Source organism: Thermobia domestica, chromosome 9 (assembly GCF_964235325.1).
Source record: "Thermobia domestica chromosome 9, izTheDome1.hap1.1, whole genome shotgun sequence".
Classification (NCBI taxonomy): Eukaryota; Metazoa; Arthropoda; class Insecta; order Zygentoma; family Lepismatidae; genus Thermobia; species Thermobia domestica.
This window is the reverse complement of record NC_137462.1, coordinates 14,854,043-14,879,514: the sequence shown is the minus strand read 5'-3', so window position 1 is coordinate 14,879,514 and position 25,472 is coordinate 14,854,043. Positions and strand designations below refer to the sequence as shown.

At 34.8% G+C, this 25,472-nt stretch overlaps 1 protein-coding gene across 2 annotated transcripts; it reads right to left on the bottom strand.

The window, feature by feature from the left end:
• Positions 1-53: 53 nt before the first annotated feature.
• Positions 54-20,075, bottom strand: LOC145694437 (uncharacterized). Of its 2 annotated transcripts, none has more exons than XM_081770660.1 (2): positions 19,499-20,075; positions 54-3,894 (listed from the first exon to the last, which is right to left on the bottom strand). In XM_081770660.1, the coding sequence occupies exons 1-2, from the start codon at positions 19,855-19,857 to the stop codon at positions 3,891-3,893; spliced, it is 363 nt and encodes a 120-aa protein (XP_081626786.1). In that variant the 5' UTR covers positions 19,858-20,075; the 3' UTR covers positions 54-3,890. The 2 variants fall into 2 exon arrangements, with proteins under 2 accessions (XP_081626786.1, XP_081626785.1); XM_081770659.1 differs by having other exon boundaries at positions 55-3,920.
• Between the last annotated feature and the right edge of the window lie 5,397 nt (positions 20,076-25,472).

Genomic DNA, 25,472 nt, shown 5'->3' with positions numbered 1-25,472 from the left:
ATATATATACATATTCATATAGCGTGTCGGGTGTGAGAGAGAGAAAGGTTAATGTTAACCTTCTTGACGATCTGTTAACATGCGTTTCGTTAATAACCGTTAAAATTATGGTTATTTTAATAGCAACAGTGTTCTAAATTTGATTTCAGGTTGCGTCAGAATTTACACAAAAATATACTCCCATGGAATTACTCTTACAGGATCACCGGAATAGATAGCCTGCTGGGTTATTTTTATCTCAAAATTACAAAATCTTTCCGTAATAATTTACTTTTCTTCCGCAAATATGGAGTCCACCAGTAGGTTTTGGCATGGAAATGTAAGAAGAATTCGCACTATACACAGCGCACTCAAAATAAAATCTTCAATTTTTAAAGTTAAAAAATACAGAGGAAAGTATTTGATTAATAACTAACAGAACAAATAAATGCTCTTAATTTTTCATGTATGATTGTTTGGCAAACTACTTAATCTCTCTAGAAAATGATGTAGCCGGTAAATGAAAACTACCGCGTCATAAGAGGGCACATTCTTGGGTGTCCCAACCCCATGATTAAAGCACTCTATAAGTACATTGAATCTTCGCTGGACGTATTAAGGCATATGTATGCTGTGTGTGTTGTGTCTTCTTATTCATGCCAATTACCTGTTTAATTTCAATTATAACTATATTGGTGAATGTGTATGTGTAACTGGGTGTGCAGGGATTAATGACATTATTGATGTCTTAATAAGTGATTTTTTATTTTAGTTCCGTTGGTGAAGACAGTCAGTTGAAAATTACAAAACAAAAAAAAAAAAAAACCTTTAGTGGATCTTTTTGATATTTAAATGTTTACCATACTTTTGACTTGATAGAATGTTTAGACCAAAGAAAGGTAAGGTTCATTTGTAGGGCAAAAATTGTGAAGCAAGTGGACATAATAACCAAAATTGAAGTAAATTTTGTACAGTCAATCACGTAAATACAGTCACGTCTGTCAATTATAAATTACATCGAATCCAAACATTCATAATTATACAATCACGCTTTGCCTGCACGTGAGGAAGAATTACACGTATTATCCATGTTTAAGGCTGTTTTGTAGTAGATATTCCTTGAAGAGTAAATCTAAAACAAGGGCTTATACACTTTTTTCTTTGTTTGTCAAAGATTTGTAAAATGTTGTTGAGTACAGTGGTTTAGCTACTGAACGTATTCCAGAGTTAATATAATACAAATATAATACCGTGTAAAAATCAAAGATCTGATTGCTGAAGTAAATTTTACAATGTTTCTACAAGTGCTGCTCTATTGGTATCTACTTTTTATGTAGCCTTTATTGTAGACTTCAAAATTTTGATTATGACATTTTTGTTTCCACAGGTACGCTGGTATTACGAGCTGTGTTTTACTGCTACAGACGTCGGATTTCGGTAAAACCAAAAGGTTTTTCGTTTGGAACTAAGGAAACAAAACCAACCTCTTCTACTGAATTCATGTTGTATATTGTTATAATAAAATGTACGTTTAATGGATGAGTTCGACGCGAGAAAACCTTATTTTCTTCGACATGATTTCCCTTATGAGCTGCCTTTAGTTTGGACATTCGTTCACATCCGCAGACACACACACACATATTGTCTAACATCTAATGGACGTTTCTCCATATACGCATGAATCTTCCAGTGGACGGAAAATTTTCGACAAAAGATTTACCTCTATTAAGGTTCATATCGATGACAAGTGAACGTCTGTAAACGTAGACATCGATGTCTCCATGATATATAATGAACATCTTACGTCCGCAATGTCCCTCACTGACCCACTTGCTCTCCAAAAAGCGGACATGTAATGGAAATTGCATGGGGTACAATGAAGATCTATACAAACGTTCAGTGGACATGCTCTTAGTGTTCTATTAAGGTACACTATATGTTAATGGTGAAGTATCTATGGACGCTCACTTTCTCATTCACGCAAGACCTACGTAACATATTGGTTCATCTTACATTGAGACGACTTGAGTCAGCCAAATTCCTTGATCATATTTGGAAGTGCCTGTGTTTCGGAAAATTTGAATTGGCAAGAAAATTTTATAAACTCATGGCATTTGTGAGCTTTATAAACTTCATGTTTTAATATCTTTCTCATTTTTTGATCTTTTCCAACATTTTTCTGCACACTCCTTGGATACATCAGCTTTCTCATTAGTGTGTGCTAACATATGATTTGCCAAATTGAACTTAAAGTAAATCCATTTTCGCAAACTGAGCCTTTTTTCTGTGTTAAATAACCCGTTCTGCCCAACGTTAACTTTGCACAAATCCTTTCACATACTTTTTAGCATGAGAGCTTCTTTATGGCAAAGTGGTTAATTTACGTACTTTGGTGTGAAAAATCCCGAGTTGGATTCCCGGCGGCAGCTCGTGGTTTGGATAACACGCTAATAAGAAGGCCCATATAGTCTCTCGAACGGGACGTTAAACTAAAAACCAACTCCAAACTCTTGGCATGAATGAGAATTTCTTCTATTTGTATTAACGTTTGTACAAAAAAAAGGAGTTTAACAAAATCACACACACAGTCTTGTCGTGTATAAGGTTCTTAAGTGTGTGCTAAGATATGTTTAGTCAAGTCTCAACGTGGGTTAAATGTCCGATACCTACATGTATTAACATGTGTGCAGCTAAACATGAACATCGACTAAATTCCTTAGCACACTCTTGGCATGTGTGAAATTTTTCACTTGTATGCTTTAATGTGTAGCTAAACTTGAACGCTAAATTTGTTTCCCCATTCTTAGCACGTGTGTAGCTTTTTACCTGTGTGTAATAACATATGTCTAGCTAAATTTGAACGTCTACCAAAATTCTTACCACACTCCTGGCAATTGTGAGGTTTTTCACCTGTATGTATTGACATGTGTGCAGTTAAATTTGAGCGCTGTATAAATTTCTTACCACACTCTTGGCATTTGAGAGATTTTTCAGCTGTATGTATTGAGATGTGTGGAATTAAATTTGAGCGCGCTCTAAATTTCTTACCACACTCTACGCATGTGTGAGGTTTTTCACCTTTATGGATTAACATGTGTGTAGCTAAACTTGAACGCTGTATAAATTTTCTTCCACACTCACTGCACACATGATGTTTTTCACCTGTATGTATTAACATATGTGTAGTTAAATGTGAACGTTGACCAAAATTCTTACCACACTCTTGGCATTTGAGAGATTTTTCACCTGTATGTATTAACATATGTTTAGCTAAATATGAACGTTGACCAAAATTCTTACCACACTCTTGGCATTTCAGAGATTTTTCACCTGTATGTATTGACATATGTGCAGTTAAATTTGAACGGTGACTAAATCTGTTTCCACACTCACTGCATATGTGATGTTTTTCACCTATATGTATTAACATGTGTGAAGTTAAATGTGCACGACTACCAAAATTCTTACCACACTCCTGGCATTTGTGAGGTTTTTCACCTGTATGTATTGACATGTGTGCAGTTAAACTTGAGCGCTGTATAAATTTCTTACCACACTCTTCGCATGTGTGAGGATTTTCACCTTTATGGATTAACATGTGATTAGCTAAACATGAACGCCGAATAAATTTCATACCACACTCTTCGCATGTCAGATTCTTTAAACCTGTAGGTATGCCCATACGTATAACCGAATTTGAAGAGTCAATTAATCCCTTCAAATACTCTTGGTTCTTGTGGGATTGTTCACCGGTATGTATTAACGCGTTCCTTGTCATAATTGAATTTCGACAAAATACTTTATCACACTTTAGGTAAGGAAAATGTTTAACACTGTTATGTGTTAACGTATGCCTTGCTACATGTGACCTAGTAGTTCCTGGGTTAAACTTCTTGCAAGAATGAGATTTTTCAACTGTGGACAGAGTATGTGTATGGACCCTATAAGAAATTCAGTAAACTAGAGAGTGGAAATCTAAGTACACTATATGGAACAACAAACAACAAAGAAATGCAAAAGTTTGCATCTAAAATAGAGCAACAAAAATTATGCATTTCTAACGTGAGACTTTTCAAGGTAATCATAAATTTTACAAGGGCGAAAGTGTAAAACCTCGTAACTAATCAAAACCAAAATTTCAGGAGCAATAAAACTGTTGTGCTTATACATTATCTTATATGCGATACCAGGTTTTGAAAGTTAGTGCAACCAAAATCTAAACTTTATAAAAACTGGAGATACGAGGTTTTGCTTTTTCGCCTGATAAACTTATCTATAATACTATTGTAATATTACATAAAATCTTGTAGATATTAGGAGAAGAGAACTATTGAGGGTTTTCAGTATCATTTCAACTCTCCAAACCAAAGGATGTCCTTTCCTTTACTATCTCAAATCGAATCTATATTTATCTATGAGTTATCGGGATTTAACTCAAATACATACTAACATACATACGTTACACCATGGAATGAACATCTGATTATTACAGGTGAAAATGGTGGTACACTCACTGACAGTGATTGTGTACTATATCATTAACTTTTGTGGTAGAAAATTTAGTAATTGGGAGAAATTTTTGCAATTACAGCTACCAAAAACTGTTCGTATTATGACAAAGAAAGAAAACAAGACTATAACCATTTTTAAAATTTTGAATAAAATATGGCATTCCAAAAAGTATACTAATCTCTAGTAGTGCTTCTAAAATCATTTGAATGCTCTGAAATATTAAATATTAATCCTATTACAATCTTTAAGTCTATTGATATTCATCTAAGTGAAAAAAGCACTCTTTTTAAATAAAAACTTTTGAAAATGCTACACCGTGAATATGAAGAAAATTAAAGAAACTTGGTATACATTTAATTATAAAAGAAAGGCAGCTATACTTTTTAAAATCAGTTAGCTCATATGTTGAGTACGTACCTTTAACTGAGTTTTTATCATGTTACTTTCATTCAAGTTGGTATAATAAGGAGAGAACGAGGATCAAGAAATATACGTCAAAAATATCATCTCATATATCTCTCTTTTAAAGAAGGAAAATTTAACATAAGCTTTTCGTTTAAAATAAACGCAAAACAAATGCAAAGGTGTATAGGAAAATGCTATATTTAAGATGGAGAAGAAAAACATTCAGCATAATAATTATCAGTACTTACAGTTGAGATACAGCTTGTCTGCTATGATTTCACGAAACGGGTAAATAGCTTGAAAGAATACTTTACACAGATGAACACTCTGTCTTCCCCTTTTTATACTTTCTATTGTATTTTCACGTTACTATCATTAGAATCAAAGATCTATGAGTAACAGAACACTTTTAAATTGTACGCCAAAAGCAAAGTATCTGACAAGTGGATTATGTTACGAAGGTGAAATTTACAGTATACGAAGTCCGATAATAAACTAATAAGAAAATTTTTTCAGCTTCTGCTGACACCGCTGCAGTGTGAAACCGTCCCCAACGTGTGCCCATGGGCCTTTTCCAATAGGACACCATGTGTCACGCACGAAGTATTTTTCATTGTGAAGTTAGAAGTTAAAGGGTGCAATCGTGTGTTGGACCCCCGTCACAACAACGGAAGTACGTTATACTGACCAGTGCAACGCAATCTCCTTCTGTATGAAACTTGGTGAGATTGTCTCAATAACGTACCGAAAGATTCAGCAAGGCTTTGGAAATAAACTGTTATCAATGGCAGGGGTGTACAAAATGTTTGTTGGTACAAAATGTTTGCAGAAGGCAGAACAGAAATCGAAGATGAACATCGAAGTAGGCGACTTACAACTATATGAATGGAAGAGAGCACACAGAAAGGGAACTTCTCCGACTGGATAGACGATTAACCTTGAAAATGATTGCGGATGAACTGAACATAAATCAAGAAAATGTGCGTCTGATATTAACTAACTCCCACAAGTTCCCTCACCCCGTTTGTAGTGGCGGTTTAAGTTTGCAGGAACGCCAGCATCAGCTAAAAAAGAAATTCTTCCTACGTTATTGTCGGACCTCGTAGTTAAGGTCTTTACTTAAATCCAGTGGGCAAGTGTTATTGGCTTTAAGGAACGAAAACGGGAAACTTCCGTAGTTTCTGTAATACATAAAATTACCATATGGTTTAAATTCGAGAGCTAATTGTAAACCACAATAATTTTTTCTCCCCAGGTATTCCAGCTGGAATGGTGGAATTGGATGTCGAGAGAGTTTGGAATTTGCGCTAGAGAGATTTCTTTCTTTTCCTATGTAGCTCTAGCGACAGAAACTTGTACAACGAAACAAGTATGGGATCCTGTTACTGTCCTCCACATGTGAAAAGAAGCCAGTTATGATTATATTTCAATGAATCAAGCGGCATAAACCAAGAGAAAATTACTGTAACATGCGTACCGTATATGGGAACGATTGTATGAACTGTTCCAATGTTTCCATTCATTGTGCATTCCGGCACGCTCCGGGTACCCGTAACAGCTTCAACACCGCATATTATCCGCGCCATCCAGCCAGTAATCCTTAATGACTGTCGTGTGTACCTGCGAAACTTATCGCAGAAATTAAACATTTCATATGCTGTAGTGTACGACCTTGATAGGGACACGTTGCAATTCCGTAAAGTTGGTGCTCGCTAGGTGCTTAAGGACCTGACAGATAATCACGAAGGTCAGCGAATGATGACATGCTTGGATCACCCAACGCGTTATGCCATATGTAAGCAATCGTCAATGGTGATATGTCTGGGGCATAATATTAGACGCCCGAGACCAAGAAGGTCTTTATGGAGTGGAAACATACTGGTTCCCAACACGAAAAAAACTAAACGTGATTCAATTTGCGAGAAAAGTGCTTGTGAGAGTGTTCTAGGACGTTTGTAGTTTTATTGGGGAATTTGTTAAACACGGGGCCACTGTAAATGCTGCAGCGTAAATTAAAACTTTGGTTAATATTGCGGCGCGCCAGGTGCGACAAACGCCGCTACAATAATGCCGACAACGTCAAACTTCATCATTACTGCCAGTCAACACGTCTCTTTGGTCTCACACTTTCACAGCAGTTTGGTCTCATAAAGAAATTCCTCACCGGCCAATATTTTGAGACAGATGCGAAAGTGAAAACAGCAGTCCGCACATTCTATACTCGACTTTCACGAACTAGGCATCTTGAAACTGGTGTCACGGTGATAGAAACGTATTGAGAAAGTTGGTGACTGTAGAAAAGTGGATCAAATACTTGACTTTATTTGTGCTTTGTTTTATTGCGCGTTACTTTCCGATCTGCCCTCCTAATAAAATGTATTTCACAGATATCCATTACACATCATCTGATGGAGTTTAGTGATCGCAGCTTTTCCATCATGTATAAAAAAATTAGGATATCTACATTTCCGTCGGAATATAATGAAAAAATATTCAGCTGTGACCCATACACCCTAAACACAACATATAGAGTAGTTTCGGTATTATAACATGTGAAACATCTTCAACTACAGAAGGTCTCGTGGCACAAAATTTAAAAAAAAAAAAAATCAGGCAAACAAAGTATTTTCATCATTTTTCATCTAAATAACGCAATTTCCCGTTTATTTATATGAACTGGCAAAATCTGTCACAGAATCACAATTTCTTCTTGAGTAAATCTAGTTCAAATTGCCGGTTTCGTTCGCGAGTTAATACACAAAAATGTTCACGGAAGAACAATTTGTGTAAATTTTTTCTGCAGTACTTCTATTTATACTTACTTATAAGGGTTCATACATAACATGTTTTTAAACACACGATAGAGGGATTGAAAATTATGATACGATATTATTAAGTTGTGATGAACACTTAACATATATAAATATGTAAAAGGCCGAAACTAGAAAAGAAGTACACGTTTAAAATAAAAATTTAAAAAATATCTTATTTCGAGGCTTTACCAACGGATTCCGAAGAAAGTACACATTACACTTATATTTCCTTAGTTAAAGTTTCTTTTTCTTTGGAGAAATTCGTCTTGAAACTGGTCAATATTTCAATCCAGCCAAAAGTAAGATTGGGAAAATGCAACGATCCTGAGCCAGGGTACAATAACCATACCCTGGTACAATAACCAAAGTTGAAGTTAACCATTGGTTTTTTGGACATACTGTTCTAAAAGTGCCACCCTCGCTATCGGGTGTTTGTTTCGCTGGCTACAAGCAAAGAACTTGTTGTGCATACGTTCAGGAAAGTTTGAATGAAGATCTAAAGATTTAAGTATTTCCAAGAGACCCGAGTTCCATTACAAGTTTTGATAGTAATTTTTGCTGTGTAATATTTCCTGCATATGTGAAAAGTGAAGAAAATGCAATATACTCTTTATCTTTAAACTGTAGTACACATCGGTAATATAAAAAACACAGACACCCTGTAATTAAGCGGTCCCGTAGGCTCATGGCGTCAGAAAAAAAAAACTTCTCTCCTGGATATAATCTACGATTAAACCAAGCTACCCTGGATTCCTAACACGCACTTTCATAGGTTCCTGTTGTATAATATACTCTTGTCGCTTCTCACCTACAAACCCGTCAACATAATTTTATACTTTCAGAAGAATATTACAATTCCCATGCATATTTCTATCGCAAACAAAGTGATTCTACTACCTTAGACAAAATTGATTGCATTACTTTGTAAATATATGTGATATCTTTCATTTGAAAATTTCAACTATACATTTAGCGACGCGAACCTTCATTTAGTTCACATAACGTTAAGTAACTTACTCAAAATTTTGTTTTGAAAATTCGTAGGTCTTCTTTCCTGCATGTTATTAACAATCTATATAATACAATATATTGCACAATGTAATTTTATTCAGCTCAATTAAAGGCGGTATAGTTGGGTAAATTATCTTTCTTTGAACGTAGAATTGCATGTGCAATATTTACAGTTGATATATCTTGTGAATCTGGTCAATAGACAGTATCTCCTTTCTACTCGATTGCAAGTAATGTTTACAGGCCATATGTTAAAATTACAACTGTAGCTGTGTGATAGGTCTATACAAATATCTACATTTATCTCCATGATTGCATCAACTATCACTTACATAAGTTATTATACATCCAAAGGAAATTTCTTCTACAACACATCACTGGTATTTTGCTTTAGAATTTTACAAGCGAATATTGGTAACACACACATGAATAAAATTCATAGAACGGGACGAAAGTTTACAGATATAATTACACATGTACTAACGAATATATCATTGCATACCAAAAAAGTGTGACCCAAATTAGAATCGAACTCACGAACTTACACTTGTAAGTCCGGTGCTTTATCGCAAGTTGATGCAGAGTCGTTCTCACGGTATGAATACCGTCATACTAGAGGCCGTCGAACTCTTCAGCATGGCTCTAATGACACGTCAGAACAACTCTGCATAAGGCCCAATAATTTTAGCTTTTATTTATAAGATATTTAGCAGAATGATAGAAGCGGACAAATTATTGCGTACATATGAAAATGAGGAAATAAAAAGCTCTTTAAAAGACTCTCAGAAATATTTTGTTTACAGTAAGAAAACTACAAATGATCAAGTTAAACGAGTTTGTAAAATGCTTTTAATTGATTGAATAAGTGATAGGAATGTTAGCGAATGTGTGAAATATACAAGGTAAATGTCGAAATAGTAAGAATGTGGGTGGGTAACACATATATCATTGTCTTAACAACGAATTAAATATCGTTGCTTTACTTTAGGACACTAGTTGAAATAACAATAACTGGTGGCACTGGAGGAAATAAGGTGAAGGAGCTACATATTCCTTCACAATTCGCACGTCTGCCATAAATCTGTTTCACTACTCGAATTTTTTCATCTATGACTAGGAGTCGACCTAATGACATATATTACACGAGACATCAGTACCAATACACAAGTTAAACAAGTGAATATAGTTTTGAAGTGTGAAACTAAGACTTCCAAACTAAGCGAATTCAATATTCAGACTGGAGGAAATACATCTCTAAATACTGGTTGCAATAGAGAACAGGGCCAAAGATAGTGTTTGTTCCTTGGACACGGATTCCATGTATAGAAGGCGTTAGTCTCCTTTACTCTATTAATTCTATGCAGATAAATGTTGAAAACTATCGTTAATTTGAAGCATTTCCAATTTGAATAGAGGGTAGAAGGGTGAGATAAAAGCTACACTTGGTACGGCAAAAAGGTCGCAAAAAACTTCCTCTACATCTTTTCGAGCTTTTCTCGATGAAAATCTGACACCACATGTATTAATAAATTCAACCACTTCTGGTTTCGATACGCTGCTGCGGGGTGTAAGGTTTTATATAAGAAGCAGAAGTTATATCCATTCCAAGTATAATTTATCGACATGTATTATCATTTGGGTTCTATTATAACCTTTGAAACCAGAAATGCACAATTTCAACCTCTTTCGGTTTCATCTTAGAGTAGAGAATTCTTGTCAAACTAAATGAATTAAAACTCATATCGATATGTTATATCGTTTTTGCTCTACAGATGTAAGTGTTAAACTGGTAATAATGGTAAGCTTGAAACAATTTCTGTTTTGGAACAGCGTTGTCGATAGTTAGGCAAACTTGTCCTGAGACGTTGAAAATGGCTGAAATCTTTTTAAAGAAAATAATTACACTCTATCTGTTACAATTTTCGTTTCATGTCAATAAAAGTTGAAACTAGAAACTGGTAATTTTAAACACTTATTGTTTGAATAGAGCTTCAACGGGAAAACGTAACGTTTTTCGACCAGCAAACTCGACTCGAAAAACACATCCCTATTTTTTTAGCGTTTTGGATCTACGGAAATCAGTGTTCAAACCGCAATGGTAAATCTGAGACTTCTGTTTTTAATATAGTGCAGTAAATAGTCACGTTGAACCGTTTGAAGAAAATATTTCTCCTTATCTATTACCGTGTTTGTTGTGTAAAGATAAATGTTGAAACAACACATCCTTATTTCTAATCACTTCTTGTTTGAATAGTATCTCAACGGAGGAATTGGACATGTTTTTTAAATGTCAAATCGATTGCAAGAAACTGCAAGTTAATATCTTTTAGCGCTTTTGCTATAAGAAAATCAGTTCTGAAATTGGGCGTAATTGTAAATGTGATCAAATTCCCATTTTAAAATTCTTTAAGTTTTATGTTCTACGTTTCCGCCGGCTAGACTAAAGGTGACAGTCATCATTAGAAATGAAAGATTGTGGAATTATAGTAGAGGGATGGGAGATAAGCCCGACATAACACAAGCACACGGTGTCTGTCCAACATAAAGTTCACTTGGAAGGACTTGCGGTCGAAGCAAGGACCCATGCACCAGAAGTGAATGCTCTACCGCTGAGCCAGTGCGGACTCACTTTAAGATTGTTGAGAATAGTCAGTATACATTGTGTTCCGAAGCTGAATCCTCTGCACAAAAGTGTTTCTCGTTATCATATGTTGCAATTAAACACCGAATTGTTTTCAGAGACCCGCGTTACCCTATCTGCTACCGTTCTCGTTTTGATACAAAAATGAAATCTAAGTGTTGTGTCACACGCTTATGCCGACCAGGATAAAAAAGACAGGGATTATGAGAAATGGATGATATATTGAAACAGAGAAAATAGAAAAACCCCAAGAACACCTACTTACACCGTGTTTGTCTACCACAAAGTTCGATTGGCGCGAGCTGGAATCGCAGCACGGCCCCCGTGTATTAGAGGTGAATGTTTTACCATTGACCCGTGTCTATTCAAAATTAAATTAAATCAATTCTTGAGTTTCATGTATCACGGATATGTCGGCTAGGCTAAAGGACAAAGGAATGATGAGAAATGGATGAAATATTGGAATGAACAAAAAAAGGTGAACCAAGAAAAATCCACATACACACGCTTGTCTGTCTTTGTTCAGAAGCCATAATATTGAAACTGGAAACGGTCATTTAAAAAACTAGCGGCTTAACGAAGAAGATGAAACCTATGTTTTGAAAGCTGAACCAATTGTAACAAAGCATATCTTGATATCCCTTACCGTCTTTTGTATATAGAAGTCAGTATAGAAACGAATTATATTATTAAAGTTCAAACACTTCCGAATTTGCTAGAGTGTTGCGCGTGTAGTATGTCCTCTTTACACTGTCTATTGAATATAAAAATTTTTTGTCAATATCTGTTATCGTTCCCGTTCTATAGTGGCAAATATTAAAACCGAAATCCATCATACTCCGTTTCAATTGCTCCGGTTTGAATAGGAGTTAGCAGAAAATGTGAAAGCTGAAGTAATAGTGAATTTGAACAACAACGGTTTTGACAGAGTTATAGGCAGTCATGGTACGTATGTCATATATATATACTGAATGATTTACAAACAACCGCTTCTCGTTGTGTGTTACACCTATCTTCTGTGGCAATAAAGGCTAAAATCAAAATGACTAAACTGAATAAAGTTTGGTTTGAAAACAGGTTTACGGACGAAATGGGACCTATTCTTAAGACACTGAAATACTCATAATAAAATAATCTTGAAAGTACTGACCGTTTACCTTGCACGGGAATCAGTCACGAACCTGAAGTAATAGTAAATTTGCACTACTTTCGGTTTCGGGAGAATCGAGCGAAAGAGCTCAAGTAGTAATGCGTTGCCTTCGCATTCGGAAGGTCGTGGGTTCCATTCCCGTTGCCGACCATCCTGACTGGGGTTTTGCAGTCCCTCTCTCTCCTACTAGGCAAATACCAGAATATTACCAACTAAAGAGGCCCTGGCCGGTATCTTCCAAATTAATGTTGATTTTTATTGTGGTTTTTAGGTATCCACTATAAAATGGCCTCTGAGCTGTATTTGGTGATTGTTAAATAAGTAAATAAATAATCTGAATAGCCTTGAATGTTGTGCTAAGACATTAATCGTGCACAAACGTCCGCTTCTAGTTATATTAAAATTTCCGTCTGTTATGAATAAACGTTCAAATTAAAAATGAAAAATTTTAACCACTTCAGGCTTGAATACAGTAAACAGAGAAGATGGAACCTATTCTTCGGACGCTCAACCAACTCCGATTCCATTTCTCGGTTCTTTTGCAATTTTTGTTCGGATAGCTGTTGACAGACGAACGGACAGAAAAACCGTTCTATAATCCTTCTGCAATTTATGCACGTAACAGATTAAAAGTCTCAAAAGCTGCATTGGTTTTATGCACATTATGTACAATAACATACCAAAAAGACTTCTGTATACAGTTCAAAAATTAGAGGTGGAATCATATGAGATTCGAAACCAGAAGAAACAATTTTCGAATTTCAGATTCGCTACCATTTTAAGAAATGAAAAAGAAATCCTTGATTTTACAATATATTTTCTACTAAAGCATACAAGAAACGTTTCTATAAAATGCAGAGTGTGATTCATTTCACTGTGAAGGGATCACAAAAATATTTATTTAACTCCTATAATAAAAGTAAGATAAGGCCGAAAGTACATACGATTACAAGTTACAGAGAGAATAATCCGCATAATGTGAAAAGACTTTTGAAACGAAACAGATAAAAACATTATTGTTTTGTATCTAGGGTCATTCTCACGCCCAAAATCTAGAAAAAAACAACACATAATTTATTTTACTCATCTAGTAAGTAATACCTGGCCTCAGGTTCCATTTTCTTGAGTTAGAAGCAAAAGAAAAATGCAATATAGTAGATGGTTGAAGCTCAAAATATACTTGAAATACAGCAATCGGGAAATTTTTCGTGGCCTGTACTAGGGATCTTTTACGTTTCTTAAATTCCCAAAAATGATGTCAATTTACGTCACTCACCGAAAAAAATGTAAGGATCTCAATTTGAACCATCCGTAGTTACACAAGGCGAAAAGCACCACTTTAGATGCCCAACTGTTCAACAAGATTATATACAACGATCCAGGATTTTCACATAGCTTGCCAGTAGATTTAGCATGATGTCAAATATATACTTCGACGTTGGGTTCCAATAAGGTGCAAACAAGATATTCTAATCCCGTATGTGTTTGATATAGATCGAACTAAACTCTCTTTGTAACTTGTAGCTAAGTGCATTCTTATATTTTTCTCAATTACGGAAAGGTAAAGCTCGAAATTTACTACACTTATCTCATAAAAATTACAAGATAAAAAATTATACATTTCGCACTTTCAAGTAGAATGGTTCCGATTAAAAACTACAAGTCCAGAAAACGATACGAAAAAGTTACCAATCATTCTATTTGAAATCTTATCGAACTTCGAATTCGTAATGGTAGCTTTTCTGCTTCTCAGCGCAAAGGATATAATTTGAAATTTTCTTACACCTATTACATGGGTGAAAAAAACAAAAGATTTCCTATAATTTTGACCAAGCTACTGTAAAAATGTCATTAGGTAATAGCAACGAAAATCTTTCCTTCCTTCTATTTTCCATTTGTTCTAAATTTTGACCTGTTATTTACGCCAATATGAGAAACTATCATGGAAGCGTTTCATTTTAAATACTCAAATTTACATTTCAAGAATGAAACAAATTGACCTTTTTTTTTAGAATTTGGAAAAGTGTAAGAATGCATAGGTATTACGCATGAAAAAATTACTAATAGTTATATAATATAGACGTCTAGAATTCTCAACAACTAATGGCGGATATTCTGTTTTAATATAGGGTACAATTTGAAATCACGTCAATTTTGTTAGACCAATGAAATGGGCTTAGTGTTACTGAATCTACCACCGATTAGCTTAGTGACCTCCGAAACAATGGACTCGATACTGACAGCTGCCTTTTTCGATTATTTCCATATCTCCCCCATTCCAAACCCACCGGTGTCTCTCACCTTGAAAGTACTCTTCTCCTGATTCGTAACTTACATGTGTATTTCAATACATTGATTGAAATGAGAGTACGAACCGAGTTCCTTGTCCCACACGTGATTGATTAGTTATATATATATATATATATATATATATATATATATATATATATATATATATATATATATATATAAGTGGGAGTGTGTGCAAATTTTCAACCAACATTACATTGATGTTTCCTTCTCTCCAGTTAAAGTTAACAACCAAACATTTATATAAAGGCAACGACTTCTTCCAAACTATGATGTTTTAGATACAATTACTTTAAAATTTTCAAACTCTACTCTGTGAATTTCTATACCAGAGAAATTAACACGCAAGCATTCACTTTTTACAGTTTAACTGTAAAATTCACAGAATTGTAAAAATATATAACAAATTCGGGCAAGTTTTAATTTGACTCACACAGTGCAACCGATTTCTCTGACCTGGTTCCCGGAGCAGATTTGAAATTACATTCCATTCGCTCCACCAGATCGTGACGTAACGCCGTGTGGTATTATCATGGTGGTAAACGTGCAATGATTTTACATCTGCGTAGCTTCTAACTCCCTTCAAACCCTCAGTTAATTCGTAACGTAAGTAATTAAGTTTTTCGTTAACCGTTTAGGTACCATTGTTCCCTTTTAGAAACAGGAAATTTTCAGTGCTCTAACGGTGTATATTCTCTATATTTCTGCCCGACATTGAGTGGTATTTTAAACGAATGAACTGTTAATTATTTTACTTGCCTTAATTTCACAACAAAGTATATTAAATAATGTCTTTCGATTTTTTTACAATTGAAGTTTTCGTGCGTTTTACAGAGGTTGCAATACTGTGTGCTTACGACGTAATATAGAAGTTGGCAAAAATGTTTGTAGTCAGTTGAGAGTTTAATGTGAGTACTTTTTGTAGTGTGAGTGAACGTGCGTCTGAGACTATTGTTTTTTATTGTGCAACTGAAATATTTTAATGTTCCCATTTGGGAACATCGGTACGTAGCGAGTTAGTTTGAATATTTGTTGTCCAAAATCGCGAAATGGCAAGGAAATTTCTTACGCTGGATGAAATAGTAGACACGTTAGACACTTTGTGTTTCTGATAATGAGGAAACGGATGTTTCCATTCTCCCTCCAGATGAAACAGATGACATATCAGACGAGGAACACATAAATGAAGACAAAATTAGTTCCTGTTATGAATAACGACGTACGTGGTGAGTTAATAGTGGCATTGAATAATGATCTAAAAATAAAGGGAAACAGTGTGTGCCTGAGTGGAAAAATGTTGCGAAAAATAGCCTTAATCCCATTTCCTGTTTACCAGAAAAACTTGTGGTTTCTCATCCTCAGCTTGATGTTAGTTCTCTGATAGATATTTTCTTCAAGATCTTGCCTCCATCATACATCGAGCACCTTGTTCAAATGTCTAATTTGTACGCACAGCAGAAGTGAGCATCACACATAAAAATATCATATGAACAATCACTACAATTTTTTGGTTTATTACTTCTCAGTGGGTATCATGTTCTCTTCTGAGGGGTCCTACTGGAGTACAGCAGACGACCTGTGACCGATTGTGTCATCCGTACTGCCAGGAGCCCGTTTCGAACAAACAAAGAAATATTTCCTTTGAAAGAAGAAGAATAAGAATATCCTATTAGCAACGAGTTATTCGTAGTCTCACATCAATCATAAAAAATAATGACCAGCACGATGACTTTTTCTATAATTTCTTCACGTCTTATGATGTTCTTTTAGAATTAGGAGGAAAAGGCAATCGAGCAACAAGGACAGTAAAAGATAATCGTCTTCAACAGTGTCCTCTGACTCCACAGAAAAACTTGCGAAGGACGAAAGAGGAAAATTTGACGTCAAAAATGATGGTAATGTGTGGTTTGTAAGGTGGAATCACAGTGCGGTTGTAACTGTTGGATCAAACTGTTTTACATACTTGCCACTAGGATCAGTGAGGAGATACTCTCGTGTACATAAGAAAAAGGTTCCAATTAGTCGACCATTCGTTTTCAAAAGTGCAATGAAGGAATGGGAGGAATTGACGTTCTGGATCGTCTTTTCGCAACGTACAGACCCAAACTCAGATCCAAGGAATGGTGGTGGAATCTTTTCAATAATGCGCTCAATTTAGCCGTTGTTTCTTCTTGGAAATTGCATTGCGAATTCTACACAAACAACGAACTCACGCATCTACAGTGTTTGAGGAAAGTTACCATGTGTCTTCTTCGCATTGGAAACATGACATCAATTAGGCGAGGTCCAAGATCGAATATCCCGATAGAAGCTCGAAAAACTGATACCCATTACATTGTAGATGCATCACAAAAACGCTGGGTAGTGTGCATATCTAATACAAGAAAAGTGTTTTCTGTGTCAAAAGAGGTTACATAGTACCATGGGTTGTAAACATCTTTTCAAAGACTTGAAAAAAGAGTGTTAGTTATGCTCAGCAAAACTCATGACTAGCATCGAACTGGAAAATATTTTTTTCCGAATATACGTTTTTCAATTTCCAAAAACGGACTATATAGATACAAAAACACTAATAAATACATGTACCTATACTAAGAGTAAGTCCATAGCAAGAATAGTAAACATATATCTAAAATAAAAGCTTGTAGGTACGCAAGTGTACTCATTCGTAAAAACATCGAGCCCTCCAACATGTATTTACCCTAATATCGACAAATGTAACAGGAGAAGAAATGTTAGACACATTTGAATTTGACCTGTATTAATATATGTAATATATATATATATATATAATATATATAAAATAATATATATGTAATGTGTAAGGAAGATATGCAATGCGTATTTTCTATATTATATATATGCGTCTGTTTGTGTAATGAAGTCAAAGAAACGTAGTCTGTATGAAATTCATTAATGTAATTAATTAATAAAATAATTAGATAAAGTATTGTGAAAGTAAAACTAAGACGTGAATTCTGCAAACGCCAGGTACCATTATTCTCAAAATGGACTATCTCGTTAGAAAATCTTGGCATGTAGTACGCGACAAATCAAAACAGAAATTTAACTAGGGGTGAAAAAAGGAGAGAAATTGGAAATTCTGAAGAATTCGCACCGGTGGATACATGTCGGGACCTTAAACGGTTAATGAATTTTCGTCTGAAAAGAGGACTATATACCACGTGAAAGCATTAAAGACACAAACAGTTGCAACAACTGACTAAGGCAGAAACAGTTCCAGGAAGTGACTGAACCCATAAGAACCGATTGAAGTCACTGCCCAAGTCACAGTAAAAGCTTGACTTAATTCGAAATAACATTTTAATAGACTAGTGCATAGATACCGTAAATATGTTGTGTTCTTATTTGTAAAATGCCTACCTTCATAAAAATAAATTAACCAAGATCGAAACTGTTATGCGCGGATTCACAAACAAAGTAGCTAGTAATCATTGTAAGTGAAATGAAGTAAAAAAGTAAATGTCGCGGTACTAGAGAAATGTCCGAGACTAAAGGGATCAACATAATTGCAAAATTTTCGTTAGTAACGTACTATATTGGAACACAAATATGTAAGCAATGGTAACTTATTGGAATGTTTCATATAACATCTTTACTAGCGAACAAATACACAATTCAGCATGAAGAATAATACACTTTATGCCATATACATTGTTTCGTCCTATCCTTTTTTCACATGTATATTGACCTTTGGTAACGCGCCTGTTTCCTAACGACGCAACACTTCGCTACCTCTCCGGCCAATATGCAAACTACCACAATTTGATTCGTGCCTTTTACATAATAATTCTTACTGTGTATGTGCACTGGAGTGCTATAATGTGAAAGTATATGCATGAGTGTAACTCCGTCTCCGAAGACAGCCGACTTTCAGAAAACAAAGTAAAATAAGCAACGAATTTAGGCAACTGATTCTAGATTACTGGTCCCTCTTCCCATTGAGTAGTAATAAAGACAGAAAACAACGTGCCCTGAGGGGCTCTAACCGCCTTTACTTGCTAACGCGCGCTCGGCAATACTGTGTAAAGTAAATATATATATATATACTTTTGTACAGAAAGAAACCCACCCAGCTACTAATCTATATGGGAGACCAGTAACCTAGAACCTTCCCATGAATTTATGTATAGATTTTTCATTAAATATCCACCTATTATTTGTTAGACTTATATCTTATGTTATATTAATGCCCATGGAAGATCATCGGAAAAGTGGCGTACTTGAGATAATTTGGGGATAAAGCTATAAACATCTATACGTTTGGTCCGGTATAAAAAATATCACGTTTGAATGTCGGAAATTTTCAGATCCCATTCAGCCACGGAGGTTTTCTCTTAAACAAGCCTCTATATATGGAACACTATCGCAAAGTACCCATATCAACAATATCTACAAGAATTGTTTTGGAACGTGTATTCAATAATTAGGTAATCTTTCCTTCATTAAGATGGGTGCACTCGCTTGTGTTTCCGGGTACAAATAGTCTATGTGTACCGCGCCACTTCCAAACTGTTGATTATTAATTTACGTTCGACGTAGGCCTATTTCCCGTAATTATTTCTCGTAAAGTATTCCTTACAACTATAAAATTTCGTACCAATGTAACTGTATAATCAATCTGAACCACTTAGTGTGTATAAAATTTAACATTACCTTTTTGGCCAAACTGAATTTGAACTACTTGTCGTTAATTGCTTGTAGTCATCACAGTAAGAAGCGCAAGTCTCTTCAACCTCTACTTTTCTTAGTGTTTCTATATTATTTTCAAAGGCAGGATCTTTTACTCCAAATTCAGATTTCAACGTATCAAGGTTTAATTTGACATCCGAAGAATACATAGCAACACCCTTCTCTCTTGTTTGCTCTCCTTCGGTTGTAGATAATATTAGTTCTTTGCTATCAGTTATTTCGTACGTCCATCCTTTCCCTTCGAGTGGATCTTCCTGAGGAAAACCATAATCAATTTCTTCTTTGCACAAAAATTCCACCTTAACAGACGCTTCACCAGACATTATGGCTACAAATTTAATACAAAATCGCAACTGTGCTTGATACTTCCATTTTATTTTATGCTGCCAGTGTTAATGAAATGACTTACAAGAACGTTCATAGAAGCAATTTTATACTTGCAATCAAATATGCAATCAGATCTTTAAAAATTACAGAATAATTACTCTTTTAAAACAACACGTTTGAAGAACTTCGTTGTTTACTTACAAAAGCCTCTCAGTGTTGGTAAGTTTCTCTTACAAAATTTCCCTTTCCTGACACAAAATTTTTCCTATTTGTTGAGTGCCTAATTACTATGAAAGAAGTTATGTGATATGATTAATTTAGCTATACTAATGGAAACATCGACTAAAGTCGTTTCATTCATTTCTTGCTTCTATTTTTTTCACTTTTTCCTTAACATTTTTTATACATTTTTTTATATATCATGCAAACCACGGGGGCAAATTACGCTAATGTACCGTACTTTGCACATCAGGCATTACCTTGAACAAAATATGAAAAGAGTTGCACAGTCCTTTGACGGCAAAACCATGAACAGAAATGTGGAAATATCAACTGACAATGTAAGATAGAACATCTAACCGTATTTTGACTATAATGAAAAGGGTAATATAAGTTCTAATTACCGAAAGTGTTTATTATTTTTTTTTTTTTAGAGGTATTGGAAGCAGTCACTGTAAAGGCCGCCAAAATTTGAAAGATATCATGTATAAGATTTTCCCTCAAAGTTAAGTCAATTTCGTGGAATACTTTGTTACTGTATCTGGTTAGTGTCCTGCAGTTTCCTAGGGGGCCTTGGGCAATTACAACAGTCCGGGATTCGATCCTCTGGGCCTTATGCAGATTCGTTTTGACGTTTTATTAACACCATATTATGGATTTGCCTAACGAATGATTATCAAAATTGTATTCAGAGTCTCTGATTAGGACGTAGTATTGGAGGAAGTTAATCAAATGTGATTAATTAATCTAGAGTAGAGACAAATCTTTTACCCATGGTTTAGGGTGACACAATATTTCGTATTTCGTAATTCATGTATTTTCATTTTTACAGACTACGCATGCGCTTATTTACTTTTCCGTAGTTGCCACATTTATTTTACTCACCGATGCATAGGGGTTCCATAAGTAATTCATACTCAAATCATCATTCTATTTGTATTCAAAGAAGACTCTGAATAACAAAAAGTGCACCTTCCTTAGTAAAGAGTTAGTATGATTATTAACTAATCTGAGACTAACCTTCGACTAACGAATTCTCTCTGAATACCGCCCTCTATGTTTTGTCCGTCTCCTTTAGACTTTAATAACAGTTCGGATCGTTTACCAAAGCTAACCATATAGCCACTGGACAACACGGTTCAGAGTTCGGGTGAGAACGTTCTGGGTAATCGACATAAAAGCTGATTCTAATTGTATTCTCAATGCCGATGCAATTTAATAGCGTGAAAATTATTATGTTGCGTAGGCATTAGTTATCTATTATGGAAAGGAAATAAAATTAGGTTATTTCTTAAAATTAGAAAATATATAATAAATTTATATTATGATAATTATTTTGGTAAAGGATATGCAAGATTTTGCTTTTCACTTTAATAAACAACACTAAAATTGCACAAACACATACTACTTTACATTTTGGCACTTTGATTTGAATAACTGAATATGGTAGTAGAATTTAACACTTGGCCCGCTTATTCTTATTACAAACGCGGAAGACGCGGTAGTTGCGGGTTACCGGTTGTATTTCGCTACATCGTTATTTTCTACAATTTCGCAGTAGCACTTTTCACTCGCTCTGATGCTGAAGTAAAATCATTTTGGTGATCCCAAAAGGGATGTCCTGAAGGTTGCGGGGTGCATTCCCTTTCCTACCACTTTGTCTTCTTTTGATAGACTGGAAACTTTACGCTGCGCTATTACTTTAGATTTAACTTTTGAGGCAACATTTTTATTATCGTCAACGCACTTTTAATGTGTTAAAGCATTGTACATAACAATGTAACTAATGTACAATAATACACTCAGTGTTATGCGTTTACTCGTCCAGAACAGCCTTCATGGTAACTACTAGTTGTTGTCACACCAGGAACAATTGTCAGACTAACTGAATTTTTCTCCCCGTCTCCTCGCGATTGTACGCAGCGGACAGACTCTCTATATAGCCTGGTGATGTCAAAGCTAAAAATAGCTATGACAACCAATAGGCAGGAATTTTTAGAAACGAAGTTTGTTCCCTGTGCTGAAGTTTAGCATCTTATTTGGGGAGACGAGAGGACCACCATGATTTCCGTCACAGACGCAACGCATACACATATATACATATTCATCTGTTTGCTGACAGAAAAATTTCTACGAGTGCTTTTATACGAGGTTTATTTAAAAAATAAAATATTCTTCATCAATATTCGATTAGCTGGACCATATGGTTACATAGGCGCTCGACAAGACGTTTGTTTTGACGGGACTGAAAAACAAACAAAATCCTGCTATACTGACCACTTCACTACTGTCACCAAATTTTTTCCACTGGTCTTCAAAAGGTTAACATCGATTAAATCTTCTTGTATTAGTATGACGAAAAAAGTTTTTAAAAGTCCATTCGGAAGTAGGGTAACAAACACGTTGGCCATACAAAAGGAATTTCGGATTACGGTTGGGCCATAATTCTAATAAAGTTTATTAATGTCTTTATTATATTAGTATTTGTTGTTTTAATATACTTAAGTGCCACAATGTTAAACACATAAAATTAAACAAAGTTATTAATATTTTCTTTCAAAATAAGATATTTGAGGATTTGTATAACTAATTACTAGCATTGTTTACCATTAAACACAAAATATTATATTTGTATAGTTATAGTAAGATAAAACATTTAATAATATAGTGCCTTATACTCTCAAGTTTCACATGAATTAATTTTATTACTGCTATAATAAAACATTCATTTCAATATTTACTTTCATTAGAAACATCTTCGAACACATTGGAAAACTAAGACAATAAATGTATATTCGTTTTCATTAATTTTTTTATTAGTGGTATTATTTTAGTTTTCATTACTACTATGAAACAAAGATATCGCAAACAATTTAAATTCAGGTAAGAATAGACGTAAATATTTTCAAAATATTAGTTACGATATCAAACATTTTACTTAAAATCTACAACAACATTAATTATTCATTATATTTTACATTTATTAGATTTCGGTTAAGAATTGACCAAGAATGGACTGAGCAGTGGATGCTTTGTCAGACGGTTACACTTTTTAAAGTGTATGCCCTCCTAAATTTAGAAGATACCACCCACGTTAAACTTAATTATTTCCTACCGGGCCCCCTTACATTTTTGGCTGGCTACCGGGCTGCCACCATCCCCACAATACACCACTGTTCTGAGTAGATCTCTTTACCTGGTGGACTTCGTCATGTGTAGTTGTCATACATGAATTTACTTCAACTTTCACCCGAAAATTAATTATAATCTCATGTTTACCCATTCATTCAAAGAAGCGTAAATGGTACAGCCTGCTTGATCTCTTCGAGAGGACAGATTATTATTATTGACGGGGCAATGACAGAGGTCCAGTGACATCACATAACTGTTCACAGATCCATCCTTGACATATTTTTATGTATTCACGAATGATCTACAAAAGCTTATTATGGAAAGTTTTGCCTATTCTTTTAATTCTTTTCCACTTCGCTCGCCGTAGTAGGTGAAAAATGCTTCTTCAGAAGTGATAAATGCGAGGCTTCTTCAGAAGTGTGTGGGGTTTTAGCTCGAGATCGATTTATCAGACTAAGCATTTAGGAAAGGTCAATTATTCCAATTTTTGAAAAATAATCTGAAAACGAAGGAACAACTTGAGAAAATAGTGTCGAAATATAGGTTGATTGGGATGGATATGGGTAGAACTTGACACTGTGACATTATCTCGTGGTGAGTTATGAGGACCAGAGAAGAGTTCCACAATTTTAAAATTAATTTCAGAAATATGTAGATTTTATAAAAGCAGAATATAACTTCAGATTCTTACAATAAATTGTTTTCGAAATTCCAGTAAAACTTATAATCTTATACTATGAGTTCCACGGAATAAACCTAATTTTTAAAAATGACCAATTTTGAAAAATCAACCTTTCTCGCTCCATCTTAATTAAAATACAAGGGAAAAGTATTTTATAGTAGTTCCTAGATGGTACTGACCAATTAAGATTTAATTCTTGAACAAATTTTAGTTTTTGTTACTTTTGTCACTCATTTAATGAAAAAGGTAATAAGATATAAAATCGTATTTGAAGAATTAGAATGGAATTATTATATTATTTGTTTCAGTGTAGATTGTAAATACTTGAATATTTTTACACATTAAATCATCTCTACCTCTAGACGTACTTGAAATAACGTATGAATATCTTTCTGATGAGAATTTAATAACAGAAAACAGTCAACACGAATTTTTGACAGAGGGCATTGGAAGCTTCTTCAAACAGAGCATCTAACCCTTTTATCTTGTAAAACTTTGTATCAGATTGGAAACGAAATGTTGAGGAGATAGAATTACTTATTCAATACTGTTTAAAGAAAATTGTATTGCTAATGGCTTACTCGGTAAGGTGTGTAAGTCTGTGTAAATTTAGTGAGGCTGTTACCAAATGTTTTGAAGATTATTAAGGTGATATATTATATGTAATTAGCATGTATATCCTTTCAATTGCGTATATACGTTAGAGGGTCCTTCAATTTTGTGTTTTTGAGTCAGATCATTTGGTACCCAAACATCGAGCTGTTCTTTTTAGCTGGCTTCTTCCAAATGGTTTACGTAACACTGTATGGTAAAAGAAGTATAGGTACTTGACCGTGAAATGCCTGCTGACAAAGGCCTATCAGCTTATGTCCACTTTTGCTATGATTGGTCGCCCAGTGCGAGGAGCATCTTGAACATCAACATTTATAGAACGAAAGAAGTCGAACCAATTTTTGTGTCTTGTCATTTATAACGTACTTTGCCCGTATACATCAAAAATTTTTCCAGGACCTGGACAGCATTTACACTGCGTAATGAATTGTTACATTGGCATTCCAGATCTCCCTTTTCTCTGTAATGGACTGGACCAATAGAGAATCGAATTATGGGTTTTGTTTGTTAATTGTGACGAAATTAGCGGATTTTACGTGTTATAGATTTGTTCATAATTGTGGTCGTTAGAAAGAACGTTAATATTTGAGCAAAAATTGTATAAGGAATGAAATGGTTGAGTTGTTTTGTTGTTAATTGCTTGGTGTTTTCTTTTTCTAAAAAAGGTAAGAAAGAAGTGAATGGTATAAAGAGCTGGGAACCTTCAAACACAAAAAAACAAGTTGTCGTTTGGTAGTCAGAAAGTCAAAGGTGATAAGTTGTCTGCCGACGTTTGTGTGGAAAGTATATCCTTGCCTCGAGTTCTTTCCTATTCCTGTTCCTTCCTCTTGACTGTACTTACGTTTTTGTGTGATAAAATTGGCGGTAGACTGATAGTGTGACGTGGTTTGGAAAGTGAGTGCAGTTATAAAACGCAAACATATAATGAAATTTAGTGCTTTTTATAGTTTGTTCAATGCGTGTGAA

Coding starts and splice junctions, on each gene's coding strand:
- LOC145694437 (XM_081770659.1), bottom strand. CDS start 19,857: ATGTCTGGTGAAGCGTCTGTTAAGGTGGAATTTTTGTGCAAAGAAGAA. Junction 3,921..19,498: donor AATTCAGTTTGGCCAAAAAG/GTAATGTTAAAT, acceptor AATTTCTTATAG/GGTCCATACACATACTCTGT.